At 38.8% G+C, this 17,024-nt stretch overlaps 2 protein-coding genes across 9 annotated transcripts in view; one reads left to right on the forward strand and one right to left on the reverse strand.

Moving 5' to 3' along the window:
- The window catches only part of ANKRD55 (ankyrin repeat domain 55), a 47,640-nt gene extending 42,389 nt beyond the window's left edge, over window positions 1-5,251 (forward strand). For 5 of the 7 annotated variants that reach the window (XM_023944537.2, XM_023944538.2, XM_023944536.2 and 2 more), the window contains 2 exons: window positions 1,050-1,151; window positions 4,527-5,251. In XM_023944537.2, coding sequence (XP_023800305.2) covers window positions 1,050-1,151; window positions 4,527-4,780 — 356 coding nt within the window. In that variant the 3' untranslated portion in view covers window positions 4,781-5,251. The remainder of the gene's footprint in view (window positions 1-1,049; window positions 1,152-4,526) is intronic. The other 2 variants (XM_086868289.1, XM_086868288.1) reach the window with 2 other exon arrangements.
- The window catches only part of LOC111941374 (uncharacterized), a 118,750-nt gene that overhangs the window by 87,338 nt on the left and 14,388 nt on the right, over window positions 1-17,024 (reverse strand). The gene's annotated exons all lie outside the window — the stretch shown is intronic.

The following is a 17,024-nucleotide window of genomic DNA, read 5'->3' on the forward strand; positions in this document are numbered from 1 at the left end:
TTTAGAAAAGTGCTCAACAACTATTTTTCTTTAGCTTTATGTTTTACAGCCCAGCAACACATAGGTAATTTTAAGTATCAGCTGCAAAGCCACAAGCATAATTAATATAATTCCATCTCTTCATCCTGCTTAGGATGTCCTGCTACATGCACCCCATGTCTCCCCTTGTCTCTGTGTGCTGACAGAGCATATGCCTGCTCTTCACTGAGCTATGTTGAAAAGCAATGCTAGATGAGCAGCTGCTTGCCAAGACAACTCATTACACAGCTCACCACAGATTTGGTGATAACAAGAAAAACAATTTGAGGGACTTGAGTATCACAAATAAGATCAGCTCAGGAAAAAGATCTGGTGAAAAGGTTGACTTGGTGCTTGAGTTTCTACTTTTTTAGTATTAGACATGTCCTTTATGTGATGATATGCATTACATCATCTAACATACTGTATTTTTTAATGCCAGAATTAACCAATTAACCTTTCATTTTCCAGTATATATTCTTCTTGGTGAAAATGATACTGCCATAATCATAGTTTAATAAGGATCAGTATTGCCTTCTATTGGTTGTGTAATGCTTTTTTCTGCAACAAAACCCTCTTAAAACTAGCCTTCCATGTCCTTTTCCACCCAGCAGCTGAACTCTGTGTTTTAATACTTAAAAAGGCTGAGAACCTACCAGGATATTTTGCAAATTTAAGCTTCAATTCTGAAATCAAATCATCTATTTGAATAATTTTACAGATTTAGAGTCCAAATATTCTTACAGAGACCTAGCTAATAAACTGTGCCCATTTTAAGACCTATTGCTATGTTATATGAGAAAAAGTGATAAGGGTATATGTGAAGGTTATACTAAATCAATCAGTCCTTTTTATAAGTGTAAAGTGAACTAAGCAACTGCTTTTTTTTTTTTTTTTTGGTCAGTGGTTTCTTGCTATTACATATTTCTGAGAAATACTAAGTAAGTTTTCTTTCCTTTTCTGGAGAAAAATGCACAGTGCACCACACTAGTTAAAATTATTTCCATAATAATTTTCTTTTTCTTTCACAGGTAGAAGTTTTCAACGGATGTCCATAGACCAGCAGAAAATGAAAAATATTATTCCTGTACAGAACAGTCTAGCTCCAATACCAAACCACAGTGCCCACAAAAGTAAGTACAGACAAGTGTCAGTTACAGTCTCATATTGTGTGCCTCCATCGCTGGCATTTGAGGGCTTGAGAGAGGTTTCGTGTTTGTTTGGAGACTGTCTGTCCATCCCCCTGTCTGTTCACAGAGAAGTCACCTACAGCACATGGCCTAAGATCAGACCCAGATTTGTTTTAAATATCTCTATGAATGGAGATTGAGACTACACAGTTTTTGTGGGCCATCTCTTCCCAGTGGAAGTGAGTGGGAAGTGTTTGACTACCCTCAGAGGAAAAAAGTTTCTTATTACTTATTTGTGGCCATTGATTCTTTTCCCTCCATAGAACTCCACTGAGAAGAGTCTGTCTCTTTTTCCATTACTCCCCACAATCAAACATTTATGCATATTGACAATATCCTTTGAACTGCCTTCTCTTCTTGAGGCAGAACAGTCCCAGCCCTTTCCTTTAGTCATCTCCATTACCCTCCACTGGACATAGGCATGGACTGGACATGGTATGGCCCCCCACTCTTGTACTAGGAGCCTCAGAACTGGACTCAGAACTCCAGATGTGTTTCACCCAAGCTAAGTAGAGGGGAAGAATCACCTGTCACAATCTGCAGCCCTGGATGCTGTTGGGTGTATTTCTGCTTGGGCACATTGCTGGCTTATGTTCAGCTTGGGGAAGCAGTGGTCCCAAAGAGCAGAAGAGCATCACCCCACTCCCAGCGTTTCAGCAGAGTGTGAAGACTGTGATTGTTAAAGGCTGGATCAAGCCAACAACTGGGGTGTTCTTCATACACAGACACTAGCCCTACTCCCAGCAGTGTCTCAACCTCTCATTCTTGTGCTCCACAAAGCACAAATCTCCATTGTATACTGGATGAAGATTTACAGGTTACTAATTGTCCTTCTGTAGATCAGCCAGGTCCTAAAGCATTCAGATCAAAATTTAAGATTCCCTTCTGCCTATAATCTGAATGTCAGAAGCAATTCAGCAGTGATGACAGTATTACTAGAAAGGAGGCAGAGGCAGCCTTATAGGGACCATCAGATTGGGTGGGGATACACAGGTCCCTGCACTGCTACTGCTTTTTACATCAGACAGGAAGAAGAAAAGGTGTTTGAATTACTGAGGTAATTCAATATTGAGTATTGAGTATTGACTTATTCTCTGTCAGCCCAGAAGGAAGAAAATAATTTAATTGTTTTTAAAACCCCATGTCCAAGTGTTCTATTTTTTAAACTTTTCTACTCATGTTTTCTGTATCTTCTAGTTAAATCATAGTTGTAAGCAAAATCCATGAAAAATTCATTCAAAGTAATTGTCGTTCTTGCATTCATACAAATGGTCAAGAATTTAGTTCTAGTCTCATGCCGGAAACTGTTTTACAAATAAGGTACAATTGTCACAATTAAGAATCATGGTTTAATGAACGAACACAGCACATCTATCCAGGTACCATTACTGCTGGAACGTTAGTTCAAGCCAGTAACAGAAAACGAAAATTAATTTCAAAATAGACTGTATTTCTTGTTAACACAAATTACATATTTGCCTCTGAAGCTTTCTAAATAACACAGTCTCATCTCAATATGAGATTTCACTTGTCCTCCATCCAGCCCTAAAAATATTACTCTTTTGGACATGGCCTTTATCCAGGCAAAATGCTCCAGCAACAGACTGAGTATAAATACCTGTGTTTCTCTATTATTTTTATTCTCTAGTATATAACTAGATGTGTGTTAAAAATATGCTAAGGAAAAAGAAAAAAAAAAAACAAAACCAAGAAGCTGTAACAATAAAATAAGCAAAAACGAGAATGAGAACTGAAACTACTCAGAGATTAACAGAAAGAAGAACTATCTCCCCCCAAAAAGGAAGGGGAAAAAAAAAAGAAGGAAGAAATTATTAAATCTCTCAGTAAAAACATTTTAAAATACACATTAGAAAGAGGAAAATAGGAATTAAACAGTAGCCTAAGAAGAGTATTTGAGTGACTTTAAACCATAAATTCTCAGCCTTCAAATATTCCCAGGGCCAAAGACCCCTCACATGGCTTCTTGAGTCTCCACAACACAGACTGCATCACCTGTTCTGTATGCTGCTACTTCATCCCCCACACACTCTTTCTATCTCCACATGGAATGCTTCCAACACCCTCTGGAAAACAGGCTGTCACACACTCCTTAAAAAATGTCAGAATAATTTTTCAAACAAATATGGGACTTCTAGAAAACTCTCTGCTGCTGTCATTTCTCCATGTAATTAAGAAGGTCTGATGATTCTGGAGACATAAGAGGAGACAACATGTGTCTGATGCACAAAAAAGTGACATTATTACTTGCTGGGAAAAAAGCCAACAACAAATTTAAAAAACAAATTTAAAATCTATTTCTATGGGTCATTTAACAGTGTTTATGGAGATCTGTGGTTGTTTTTGACATTATTCATCATGATTTGAAGTTTCTTCTTTCCCAAATTAACAGCAAAGCACTCCACAAAGCACCCACATCTCTGCAGAAAGGTGCTGCGGTCCATTGCTTGCAAAGGAGGGGAGTCTAAGACCTATTCTTCTGCTGGACTCCATACTCCTCAGGCAATGCCTTTCTGACAGCCTTATTTTTGCCTCTGCAGTTTGTAATAACAACCACTCCAGAGTCTACTGAGTGGAAAAGGCTTCCTGAACCAGTAGCTCCTTTGTACCACTAGGTCTTCGGTGGCCAATTCTGCTCTCCCCATGTCAGTCATTAATGGTGTTTTTGCTTTATGTAGCTCCTGGGTCCTTAAGGGCTCTGCCTCCCACAGATCCCAGCTCTGGGTCTGGGCTCATGTGTTTCAGCACATGTACTAACACTAGTCATTATATGCATTGTTTCAGAGCTGTGTATGTACCAATCCTGAAATCTTAAATCCAATAAACTGAGCACAGTATGTGGGACTATGTGGGAAGCAATGGTGTTTGGGTTCTTTGAACGAGCATGAGTTTGTGATGGCTGCTTTGTCATGGGTTGAAGTTAAGCTTTTGGCCTACTTAAATCCATCATTTAAAGCTTTTAATGATGTACATAAAATACATAAAGCTTTATGGATACTTTTCACACAGACATGAACTTTGAATATATTAACAATGACTGTTCCAAAGAGAAATACTAGTGAGCCTCTCAAAATTTGGTTTGCACATCAAAATTTTTTGAGTGAACTCAAAGTATTCTACCATGTGCGAGAAAATATATTAATATTATGATCACATTTTTCAGGTACAGGCTTGAGTACACACAGTAAGAGACAACAGCTCAAAGAAAGATGCAAAATCATTTGTAAAAATGCCATGCTTTTCACTTTCTGTGCACTTTCTCTTTTTTTTTTCCTATTTTCTATTTCCTATTTCCTCTAGTTCAGCTACCATCTCAGGATGCTAAGAAGTTTAAGTCCCTACGAACCAGTGCAGTTATCCTCCCACCAGCTCCAATCTCCAGATCAGTGAAAACAGGACATTCTCAGAGTCATACCCTCTGTTCTCTCTTGCCTGGTCTCTCAGGAGAGCATCTAAAACCAAGCTGTGTCCTACCTGCTATCCAAAACCAGAAGAAACCTAATCCTGAAGAGGAGCTTGAGAAAGCGCTCACCAAATCAGATGCTGGATATTAACTCATTACACTGGCCTAAATGAGCTTAAATATATCTAAGTGGTTGTTAAAATACAACTTTACAGTTAAATCTCATTAATTTGCACTAATGATACTCTTGTGAACTGGAGCATAATAAAAACCAAGATAAGTTAGTACTTCACAAAAGCTGCACTATATATATATGCATTTGCATTATAGTTTTTAGTTATGATGAAATTACTAAATCAGCATTTAATGTGCAGTAAATTTATTTTGTGAATGAACCCCTTATAACATGATTTTGTTGCAGCAATGTGCTGTAATGCCTTTCATAGAAAAAAAGAACAGAGTAAGGTTTTCTTCATGATTTAAAATTTGGAACTGGGGAAACAAATTGGCAGGGCTTCTCAGTCATTGTAAATGCAGAGGTGCTGATTCTGATGCTGTGTGCCATTAAAAAATCATGTTAAGATTAAGAAAATAAACTCAAAATAAAAGGCAGTTTTAGCAACTGTGGTCTTGTTTTTCACACATTTTCTGATTCGTAAATTTTTTGGTTTTGTGAATTCAACAAGTTAAAAAAGTACAACAAAACACTAATTCCTGTGGAACAGACAGACATTTAGCATGCACTGTTCAAAACTGTTCATTTCACAGACAGGTTTATGTCTTATTTAATTCTTCATACTCCTCACTGACAAAAATGCAATTGTCTACTGTTATCTTCATAAAACAATGATTGCACAGTCCTGAGTTTTTAGGCTTTGTTTCACTTTGATCACTGAACTGGAGGAAATTTAATTAGACTGCTGTTCAGTCAAGAACCTTTACGAGTGGTATAAGCCTCTGACTAAACATTGCACAAGACTGTCCTTTCCTAGAGGCTAACAAAGATGCCAGCCTCTGCTTTCTTTCAGGGTTCTTATCTAAATCTTGCTGCAATTGCTTTAGAGGCTTCTACACTTCTGATTATAGAGGGGCTATGAGCTGGGGGAGGTTGTCCCCTTTTGTCACCCTTCTGTATCACCACTTCTAGTAAGCTGGTCCAAAATTAGCTCAATATCAGCAGCTCATTCAAAAAGGACCTGGCATTTCTGTTTATCTCTGTGTCTTTTAGCTGTACAAACATTTCCTTTCCTGTGTCACAGTAAAAGACAAACCTGAGAGGAAGAAGAAGATAATCATGTTCCAGAAGCTGCAGTTTCCAATTTCCTTGTGCTAATGACTGTAAATAGGATGGCTGGTGGCTGTCATAGACAGTCCCAGAAAGAAAAAAGCAGAGCACAACAACAGCTGCTCTGATGCAACACAGGGAAGTGGAACTTTAGTACACAAATAAAACAAAGTTTTATTTTTAAATATTTCACCCAAATGTCTGATTATAAAGCTCAAATTCATCAAGTGATGTAAACATCTAGCTTCTTGATGAAAAACGTAAGACTAAAAAGCTCATGTGCTTGGACATCACAGACAACTACTCCCTGAGGCAGAAAAAACACTGCATGACAGATGTATGCACATGTAAAAGAAAAATCAATTCTGGCATACTCTGTCTTTGCACCTGGCCAGTCCTGTTAAGGCCAGTCTCACTGAAAAGTCCAGAATCTCTCCTGTAGTACAGCAGACTGGTATTTGCTCCACAAGGTTACTGGCTAATCTGCTCTCTCTGCTCTACAGAGCCTCTGAGCTTCTCTGCATAAAACTCTACCTTACTGCAAGTCCCAAAATCTCTGTCCCAACTTATGCCACTTTGTACCTCTCTGTGTGCCCTCATACAATAGAGAAACGGTTCATAAGTTATTTCCTAGAAACATTAAAGCTTCAGTGCAGACTTTTTGCCATTACCACTTGGTACAAATAAAATGGTTTTGGTGCAGACTGCACAGAAAAGAAGGGAAATCTAATTCCTACAGCTCTGGCCGTCACAAGAATGTGGTTTGTCTTCACAAAATGTAAGCCTAAATTAACCATTCTGGCAGAGATTAATTATCTTTAGTTCAACAAACAGCTTGGGAATGGGTACAGCATGTGGAAGAGAGTGAAGACCAAATGGCATAACAAGGAAATCCTAGTGAGGTCAAGCATTTGTAACTCCTTTGCCACATTAACCCTTTTCAATGGGTAAGGAAACCATACCTTTAGCTATCTACTGGGATGCCTCAAAAGAGGCTGGTCATGTGATGCAATTCCATTTTTCCCTGGGTAGAAGGGGAGCCTCATTGCTACTGCTGGATTTGAGAGAGGAGGTGAATTTCTCTCTTTTCTTGCATTTCCTTGCATGTCCAGGGTCCAGGAGTCCTGGGCTGCCTAAAGGCAACCATGTGGCAGTCGTCATTTGTTTGCCAACTGCTGTTCTATGCTGGAGAGGAAGATAGAGCTGTCTGTCTTGGTTTCCCATAGAGACTTGAACAAATTTCAAATGTTTCCAGTATTACAGCAAAAGAGAAAGGGAGAGAAATGTCCCATTTCTGGGAATGGGTACTTCCATTCCTAGAAAGGAAGCAATCAAATTTCTGGTTTTCCTGTTCAGCAGTGCTTTTTTAAGGCAGCATGGGTGGACAAAGTTGAATAATGAACAATTTCTGATCAAAGAAAGCACTGGTCTTCAAATTAAAGTCCTTAAAAAAATGCGGAATTTCAAGTCCAGTCACTTGTTACCACACACATTACCACTGTCTATCTAGGCAATTTATTTGTGTGACAGAAGGCAGGTGCTAGGTTAATTTTTCATATAATTTACCCCCTTTTTCCTTATCATCTTCTAGGAATTAATGTTTTTTTTTCTGGGGGTCTGCAACCCAAGAAAGTCTTTTTCAGGAAAGGAATGCAAATCCAATTGCCTGTTCAAAGTTAAGCATAGAATACAGTTGTTACCTGAACTGCAGGAGTTGGTAATCTGAGTTAAGATCCAGGTCACTTTTCTAATCTGTTTCTTCTGTAGACTGCCAATAAGGAAGTAGTTTGTGATTTACCAAATATATATCTTTCAAAAATTAATGCTCATAGAAAGCACTAAAAATTATTCTCAGAAACATTCCCACCAGAAAGTATTCTTATCTTTTGAGTTTGGTTGCCAAATTCTACAGTAAAGGAACATAACAAATTAAGGTGAAGTATTTCACCTTCAATGGAGAGCAGACTGTTGACTCCAGCACACTGCATGGAAGATAACAAATGAACAAATACCTACTTAAGCTACTCTGACCTCTTGCTCAGACCTTTCCTGGAAGATAATGGCAGGAGACAATAAAAGGCTTACACTGTTGATTAGCAATTGCCAAGAAATGTCTGGTTGGTAGGTCATGACAGAGATATTTTTCCCCTCTGCCTAGTGATTGAATAATCCTGGCACATTCTTCTCTGACACTAGTTGAGAATTTATTCATAGAGTGTGAAGTATTCAGGTGTCTGGGGAGTTCAGCTTGGCACAGGGAGCTGAGAAAACATATATAAACAAAGGATATATTTTCTGAACAAAACACAGTGTGTCTCCTCACCAGCATAAGCTCTACATCCCTTATACCATTCCTATGAATATAATTTCAAAATTATTTTAAAAGCAGTCTTTATTTAAAATGACCATTTGCTCATACATTGATACTGAATGGACTGGTCCACTCTTCCAGTAAACTGCAGGTGATTAGCCTTAGTCCATTACTGAAAACAGGGAAAAACATGCACATGTAAAACAAAGGATCACCTACTATTATGACAGTCTTTCAAAAGCTTTTCTATTGCTGAGCAGAATATCTGACGAGCTAATTTTCTTGTTTAAATACCTACAGAGCAAGTTATTGTTTCTGAAATTCAGTCCTAATAAAGCACTTCTACCACTGCGAAAGGTGGAGATCTCTGTCCCCTCACCACTCAATAGACTGCATTCTACTACCATCACCAAAGGATTGTCTGCACAATCCATATATTTTTCCACTGCAAAACACCAGAAGCACCATAGCTATCACTTTGGGATATAAAAGCATATAAACTTTTCAAACAATCGTAAGACGGCTTTAAGAGCTCACATAATGTCATCATGGCTCATCACACCTCTTCCTCTGCATTGGCACCTTCATAATGATTTAGGAGAAATATTACAAGTACACATTGTTTACCTATGTATTTTATAGGTGTATTTTTTTTCTCATTTTTTTCACAGGGTTTTCTGAGGATTCAGAGAATCATAGGAAATTCCTTAGATTCTGAGATTTTTTTCTGCGCTGGCCTTATTTGTGTAAAAACTCACCATTATAAGAGACAGTTTAGACCAGCTCGTCCAGTGCCCAGCCTCAGAGCCACCTGAGACCAAGGGCACAGAGGAGTACTTGATGTAAAGCAGTTGACACAGAAACAAAAAATTAACCCCATGCCTGTCAGGATCCTGAAGTCCAACTTTTCCTCACAGATAGCCAACACTGACAAGGGCCTGCCTGATGCAGCTGTTACTGAGCTTAGTAAGGTCACACAATCACAGAATCACTGAATGGTCAAGGTAGAAGGGGCCGCAGTGGGTCATCTGGTTCAGCATCTCTGCTCACTTACATTGCACAGCCTTCTGTAATGAAGTCTCCATTCCCATGTCACTGTGATGCTTTAGGGTACTTGGCATAGTGGTGTGACTTTCTGTAGTTCTGCAAACACTAAAAGAACCTGCAGAGTCAGGGTATGTTCATACCTGTCTAAGAGTATTATTTGACTCTACACATGTGTGCCTTCCTGTACCTTTGCACAAGTTTCTATGCTAAGCATGTGGAATTCCATCCTTTGGAAGAAGAATGTGGCAGAATTCCTTGTATCACACAGGAGCAGACTGAAACTGTCTGAACGCACTAATGCACTAAGAAAAGGCTTGGTCCAGCTCTCAAATGTGTCCCTGTAGCCATCATCACCACTACAAAAGATCCACAGTCACAGCCTTTCCTATCATGATTACATCAGGAAGCAGATGCTTTTCTCACACAGAATGCCACAAACTTCAGCTGTACTTTCAGCTTGCCTGATGAGGTGAAAGTAGCTTTGCATACACACTGAAGGCTGTGAAGGAAGACCTTCCTACAGTGCATGAATTGTTGGCTGCACTTAAATAATTGTATCTTATGTGAAAATAACACCAGTTGTTGTATCTTTCACATAAGAAGTTGAGAGTAAATATAATCTGAGGAAGGAAAAAAATAAAAGTTCTGACCAGAAACTCTGGTTATACAATACATTTGTAAAGACTGCATTTTTGGTTTCTAAAATTCACCAAACTTGTAGTATTTCTGAAGTGATTCTTGCAGTAGACTCTTAGAAGCAAGCAGAGATTTATTAACAAGAACAGATAAACCAAATCGTTAATTAATTCTGTGAAACCAGTGAGAGGCGCTGCCACCTCATCTGTCCAATCCTAGCACCCTAGAGATGTAAGTTTTTCAGAACTAGAGGTCTGGAGCTTCTGAAAGGTTCATTCACTCTCCAGCCGTTGATCCAAAGGGACATCCTGTATAGGGAGTTTATCAGGAAGGAGTTGGATGCTTTTGAAAATTCTAACACCTGAAACTCTAAAAATATTTTTATGCTTTGACCTCTGCTGTTAGAGTGTCTAGTGTTTTTTCCACAGTTCACTATGTTGCGATGTTATAAAGATTTTCCTCACATTGATTTGAGATATTTTTCCATTATGTCCTAGAAACTACAGACAGAAACCACTGAAGTTTGTTGTTGTCTCTGTAGTTTTTCTCCCTCAGCTGAATATTCTGAAAATATTGTTTTGACTGTAAATTAATTTGTCACCTTATTTTTTTGGTAGATTCCAAGACATGTCTTGGGAAAACTGCCTCCGATTTGTCACTGCTTAGGTTTCATCAGGAAACATAAAATTATGTCCACTAAGGTGGTTAATTATAATTAATACACAAGGTGATTTCCACATAATGACTTCTTAATGACATAGGCCAAGAAGAGCAATTTGTGTCCTTACTGTCCTTCTTTTGCCTTCTGTTCTGTTGGGGGTTTTTATGCCAGATAAATTTTCATCAGGATTTTATTGTTTTCACTACTGCATGCATACCTACTGTACAGTTAAACAGATGCTGCATTTATAGGCTCTTTAAAAGCACAGCTAAAGCCTCTCCTATACTGTTCCCAATGCAGACCTCATAGTACTTAGTTTCAGAAATGCAAAAATCAATATGTCCAGACTGTCAGCAATATTACTCCTTTACTAGAGTAGCACTTCTTAATTCAGACACCACCCTCTTAACTGAGGCAATTGTTACACACAACAGAAAGAAATACTTTTCCAAATTCTTTTTCACAAATAAGATTTCATTTTATTGTCAGATCTATTGACACTAGTTTTCTATGTTATTTTTGTAAATGTAAGATCAGCACATGTCAGACAAAGGTAAAAAGAACACTCAAACTGGCAGGAATCAGAGTAAGTTCTTTATGCAAATAAAAAAAAAATCCAGTACCAGTTTTTGCATGCTTCTGGTGTTTTCTGGTAAGGTGGCAGACAGGCAGATAGTCTGCTTTCACAGAGGATTTATTTTCCTCACAGATTTTATGCAAGGATAGCAACAGTTTACTAAAATCCATAGATATCTTGTAGCCAAATGCAGGATATATTTATATGTTCTAATGAAATTTATCACTGAACAAAAACGTTATCATTCCATGACTGCAAACTTCCCAGTACTTTATTAAATAGTATTAGCCCAAGTCACATTTGAAGAAACTAAGGTAGAAAGATTAGACATGAAATTTCCAATAATGGATTCCTAGAACTGTGGCTAGTGGGAGCTAACTTCAGTGCTCAGGTGTTAAACTTCCAAAATGTGGCTTATGTATTCCCTCCTTAACTTGCTTTGAGTGTTCTGCATTTATAGCAATCAAGTGGAGGAATGCAAGAAACAATTTGAGGGCTGAAACAAAGACAATAAATTATTCTTCTCAGGGTACAGTGCAGAGAGTCAGAATCTGACAGCAGAGCCTGGCCACTGGCCTACACTTATTCTTGACCAAAAGCCACCTTGGCCAGCTCAGCTGCAAGGGTTCCACTGGGTAATATGTAGTAGTCACAGTGCTGTCACTAGCAGACGGGAAAGCAACATTACCCATAGCTATGAACAGTTCACTCAGGACACCAGGAATCTTAGCCCAGAATCACAACTTAAGAGCAGTAGGAACAGACTGGAAACAGACTGTATCCTCAGAAAAATTAAGTGGAACCTTCTCTTGGCAATTGCTTTGTGTGATCACTCACTGGATGAGGAAAGGTACAGCAAGACAAGTTGTCTCCTTGATCCTCCTTGTCCTCTCTTCTCCATAACGTTCTTAGATGATGGAAGAGAATAGGCAGAGGTTTTGGAGTCACAGTACCACTCTGCCCTCCCAAACTACAGAAAAGAGATTCAACAAACTAATCCACTAAAAGCGCACTCCAGCTGCTCTCCTAACAGGTTTTATGAACTCTAACTGAACCCATCACATAACACTCATCACAAAAGATGGTTTTGTTTCACATTTCCTAGCTGATCCAAATTAAAATGCTGCTGCCTTGTAGTACCGCCCATGAAGGGACACCAGACATGGTACTTATGGTTAGCCCAACCTCTCTTGGGCAGCACCCTTCGGTAAACATCTCGGCCCATCATTGTCACCCAAAAAAAGATGCTGGGTGAACAGCACTTGAGAATGCACAGCTTTATTTACACAGGTTCACTATAGCAAAGGTGATAAGAGCATGATGAGGTTGTCATGCTCTCCATTTGTACCAAATTAAAAACTCTCACAGTGAAATCTAAATCACAAGTTGATTTGTTCTTTAACTTGTCTTTAAGATTAAAAAGGCCAGTGCTTACAACTGGCTTCTGTGAGCTGAAGCAAAATCATCAATTCAAACCACAGAGGCCACTGGAAAGCTATAGGATTTCAGTTCTTACTGACATGCTCTGCTTTAGGCAACAGACTGGTCTGAAAATTTTGTTGTGTTACTGTGCCAACTAAATGATATGAAAATAAAACCTACATTAGCTGTCTCCCTTGTTTAACATTCATATATAACATTCAAATGTATAACTCCATAATACAAGTTTACTAATGCAAATGTTGGGCTAAACTAAACTATTGGGACAGTTCAAACTAACAAGTATGAATTGCTTCAAGTGATGACTTAAACGATCCTAATTTAAAACATGAACTTTTGTCTCTGCACTAGATATCACTTATTATTTTCTTCCAATATGCTCTCATACCAGTAGAAGCTTTAGTTGCCTCCTGGCCCATCTTCTAAACTCTGTAAAAGCATCAATTCACATGCATTTCTGCAACATTATAATCTGGAAAAGTGTGATAAATTCTGCATTCCACACAACAGTTTGGGGGTGTGGGGAGGTCCTGTTGGTTGTTATGGATAACCTCATTGTATTATTTAACTAAACAGCAATATTACATTGGTAGCCAAGTTGATTCACCAAGTGTGAATGCTGATCTGCTGGAGGGCAGGAAGGCTTGCAGAGGGTTCTGGACAGGATGGATCAAGAGGCCAATGCAAACAGTGTGAGGTTCAACAAGGCCGAGTGCCCTTGGGTCACAAAAGTCCCAGGCTGGGGGAATAACCGCTGGGGGAAGAAAGCTTCCCACTGGAAAAGGACCTGGGAGTGCTGGTGGCTGGAGCTGAACATGAGCCAGGCTGTGCCCAGGTGGCCAAGAAGGCCAATGGCATCCTGGCCTGGCTCAGCAATAGTGTGGCCAGCAGGAGCAGGGCAGGGATTGTCCCCCTGTCCTGGGCACTGGTGAGGCCACACCTGGAGTGCTGTGTCCAGTTCTGGGCCCTGACTGCAGGAAAGACACTGAGGGGCTGGAGTGAGGCCAGAGAAGGGCAGGGGAGCTGGGGCAGGGTCTGGAGCACAAGTGCTGTGAGGAGCAGCTGAGGGAGCTGGGGGTGTTTAGTGTGGAGAAAAGGAGGCTCAGGGGTGACCTTATCACTCTCCACAACTGCCTGAGAGTGTGGTAGGTGGGGGTCAGCCTTTTCTCCAAAGTAACAAGCAATTGGACAAGAGCAAAGAACTTCAAGTTGCACCAGGGGAGATTAATGTTCCATGCTTTTCTTTATGGGAAGAGCTGTCAAGACTGCCCAGGGAAGTGGCTGGTCACCATCCCTGAGGATGTTTAAAAGAAAACCTTGATGTTGTACTTCACTACATGGTTTAGTGGTGGACTTGGCAGCTCTGGGTTAACAACTGGACTCAATGATCTTAAGGGTCCTTTACAACCTAAACAATTCTGTGATTCTATGTCATTTTTGATTAGACAACCATGTGGATTTCTACAAGAGTATGAATTTTGCAGGGATTATTCTTTTCTTCTGTTTATGGGCGACATCTGAAATCTGGAGCACTGATCCTCCAGCTGTTATTTACATTTTAGGATGAAGGAGTACTAAGCCCTCAATGCCAACAACACAGAGTAATAGTGATGTACTATTGGAAATTATAACATGAACTCAGTAAAACAACTCTTTCACAACATCAAGCTCCTGCAATTAGTTGCAGTATCGTGTATCACCTCACTATAATGCATGCATTTGTTCAGGCATTATATTTTTTGGACTAAAACTTTCAATTTGTCATTTTTAAAATGATTACCCAATCTTCCTTTCAGGGCAGGTCTCCCAGAGTGTGTAGTTTTGTCTGTAAAGGACAAATGGTAAAAGAGTGTCAGCTGACTGTTGAAGTTCTTGGAAAACACAAATGGCTATCTCAGATCACCAGTTAATTTCTGCTGTGTACTCTGAAAAAAAAAGTTTCTTTATAAAAATGATATATCACATTCACTTATTTTAGTGGTGTTCTCAATGGATTGGTAAGATTTAAAACCTGAACACTTTCTACCACAACCTCTGCAAAGAGGAAATTGTAAGGCTTAATTCAACAGAATAGAGCAGCAGAGCAATGAAATGGAACTCAGTGTGTTGAGCTCTAAGTCCCAGGTGTCCATACCAAAGCACGCTGGAAAACTCTTTCAATGGGGAAGGAAGGAACTGAGGAACAACCACATGATGCCCTGTTTCCAAATGTGATTAGAGTTAAAATAAGAATTTTCAGGGAAGTATTCACAATAGTTGTGAGAGCAACTATTGCATGGATCCTAATGACTAGCAAATAAATCTGAGTAAGATACATGAGAGGTTAGAAGCATGGTCTCTAACTTGGTCCGATTATTTTTCAATAGCAGGGTTATGCTTCCTACATACAAAGAAACAAGCACTAGAATCAAGTTTCTGTTTCTGTATTCAAAAATGGGAACCTTCTTTCCAGGCAGAGCCAGAGGAGCTTATTGTTTCTCTTCCCACTGTCATCCTAACTCTCTTACAGAGAGACTTCCTGGTGGATTCCTGGCCACTTTCTGCTGTGATCATATACTGGCTTTCATACTACCTGTTCATACTGGCCAGCAGCAACATAGCTGGCTCATACACCACCTCAGGAGTGTTTTCTATGTACACTCAACCTGTTTAGCATCATACACCTATGCCATAAAATGCCAGGACTATGCTAACAGTTTTGACTTTCTGGAAATACTTACCCAGTTTAAATTAAGATCTCACCAGTGAGCACTTTTAATAGTGTCTAGCAGGAGTATAGGAAAGTAAGCAATAAATATGTTCATGAAAGAGCCCAGTGTCACAGAGCAGCAGGGCACATGATAGTAATCTGTACCGTGATTTATAAAAGAGCAACCATTTAGGGTGTGGTTCATGTGGTTGGTGTACACAGAAAAAAAAAAAAAAGGCCAATTCCATTATGCAAAATATTCTTTCACTTTGCAGTCAGCATAACTGGAAATACAGCTTGTGGCAGAAGCCAGCATTGTCTCAGACTGCATCCATCCTCTCCCAAGCTGCAGGCAAATCTTTTGCCATTCATTTTGGTTCCATTAGACTCCAATTACACTAAAGTGCATCTTTTATACATAAGATGTGACTATTTATTTAACTGTTTGTAATTTATTCCCTCATATCAAAGTAGCACCTAGACATTCCAGTGAAAATATAAACATGATTGTGCTTCTTATTTTGCAAATATGTTACAAGAAATAGACATCTGTAATCCCCAAATTTATAACTGCAATAAGCAGGCTACACAGAAGGGGAAAATGAAACTATTTTGGCCAAGGTGATATAGCGAAGGTATCTTAGTTGGATTCTTGATTCAGCCATGCATGATGCCCATTTGCAGTTAATTACTGAAAACTTGAAAACTGGTATTCTCAAGTCATCCATTAATACCAGTCACTTTGGTTATCTGACAGATAGAATCCTTGTAGTGCTGACAAGCCATATTGAGCAGTCACTGTTTCACCCTAAGAGGGGTTGCATTTTAGCAGTGGATAAAGCATAATGATTATATATGCATGATTCCTTAGGCTTTCTCTAACTATTAACTATTTTTAAATTAATAGTAACAGCCCATGCTCCTTCAAATGTATCAGCAATCTTTGTAAACTAAGAAATACATGCTCTTTTAGCTTCATAAGAATCTTTTAGAGAGCGCTCTTTAGTCTTCCTGCAAGGCATCTCTCACCCTTCACCTCATTCCTGGTACTGTTTTTAGAAGCCAGACATGTAAACATATTGTCTAAAATGGGAGATTGCAAGGCCAGTTGAAAAGTACAGCTGTTGGAATTCTTACATACACTAGTGTAAAATGATTGTAGAGGAACATTGGGCCAGTCAGCATCAAGCAGTGACTTAGGTTCAGATGTTCCAGTCAATTCTAAAATAATGTTTATAGAGCTCTGAGATGCAATTGCACTGTAAAATATTCTAGTAGATAAGTGCAACAGGACTTTCAGAACCCTTTATGTCGCATGTCAGAAGAGCCTCAGATATATTGTGTATAAATTCTTCATGTTTTGTTAGTAATTTAAAACACTTTTTAGAATTTTACAATCTTTTTTTAGGCTCATTTACAGTCCTGAGGTGAAGAGAAAAATGAAATAAATGTTAGATCCATTTGCTGCAATGTTTATATGAGTGTTTCTCTTAGAGAAGAACATTACAAGAAGTAAAGAGGATGTGCTGTAATCGGCATGCTTTGAATGATTTAATACAGAAAGTGAAAATAGAAAAAAAAAAATTAAAAAAATCTTTCTCCCCAAATATTTCTTGGCTTCTTTAAAAGGAAGTCCAATTTGTTTGAACAATATTTCCAATGTAGTTAATATGTTTATATTTTTTTAAATCACAAATACATATATATGTTCTCCAGTACTTTAGAAAAAAAAGTTTCTCTGTCATAGGG

This window comes from Cyanistes caeruleus, chromosome Z (assembly GCF_971803275.1).
Source record: "Cyanistes caeruleus chromosome Z, bCyaCae1.hap1.1, whole genome shotgun sequence".
Classification (NCBI taxonomy): domain Eukaryota; kingdom Metazoa; phylum Chordata; class Aves; order Passeriformes; family Paridae; genus Cyanistes; species Cyanistes caeruleus.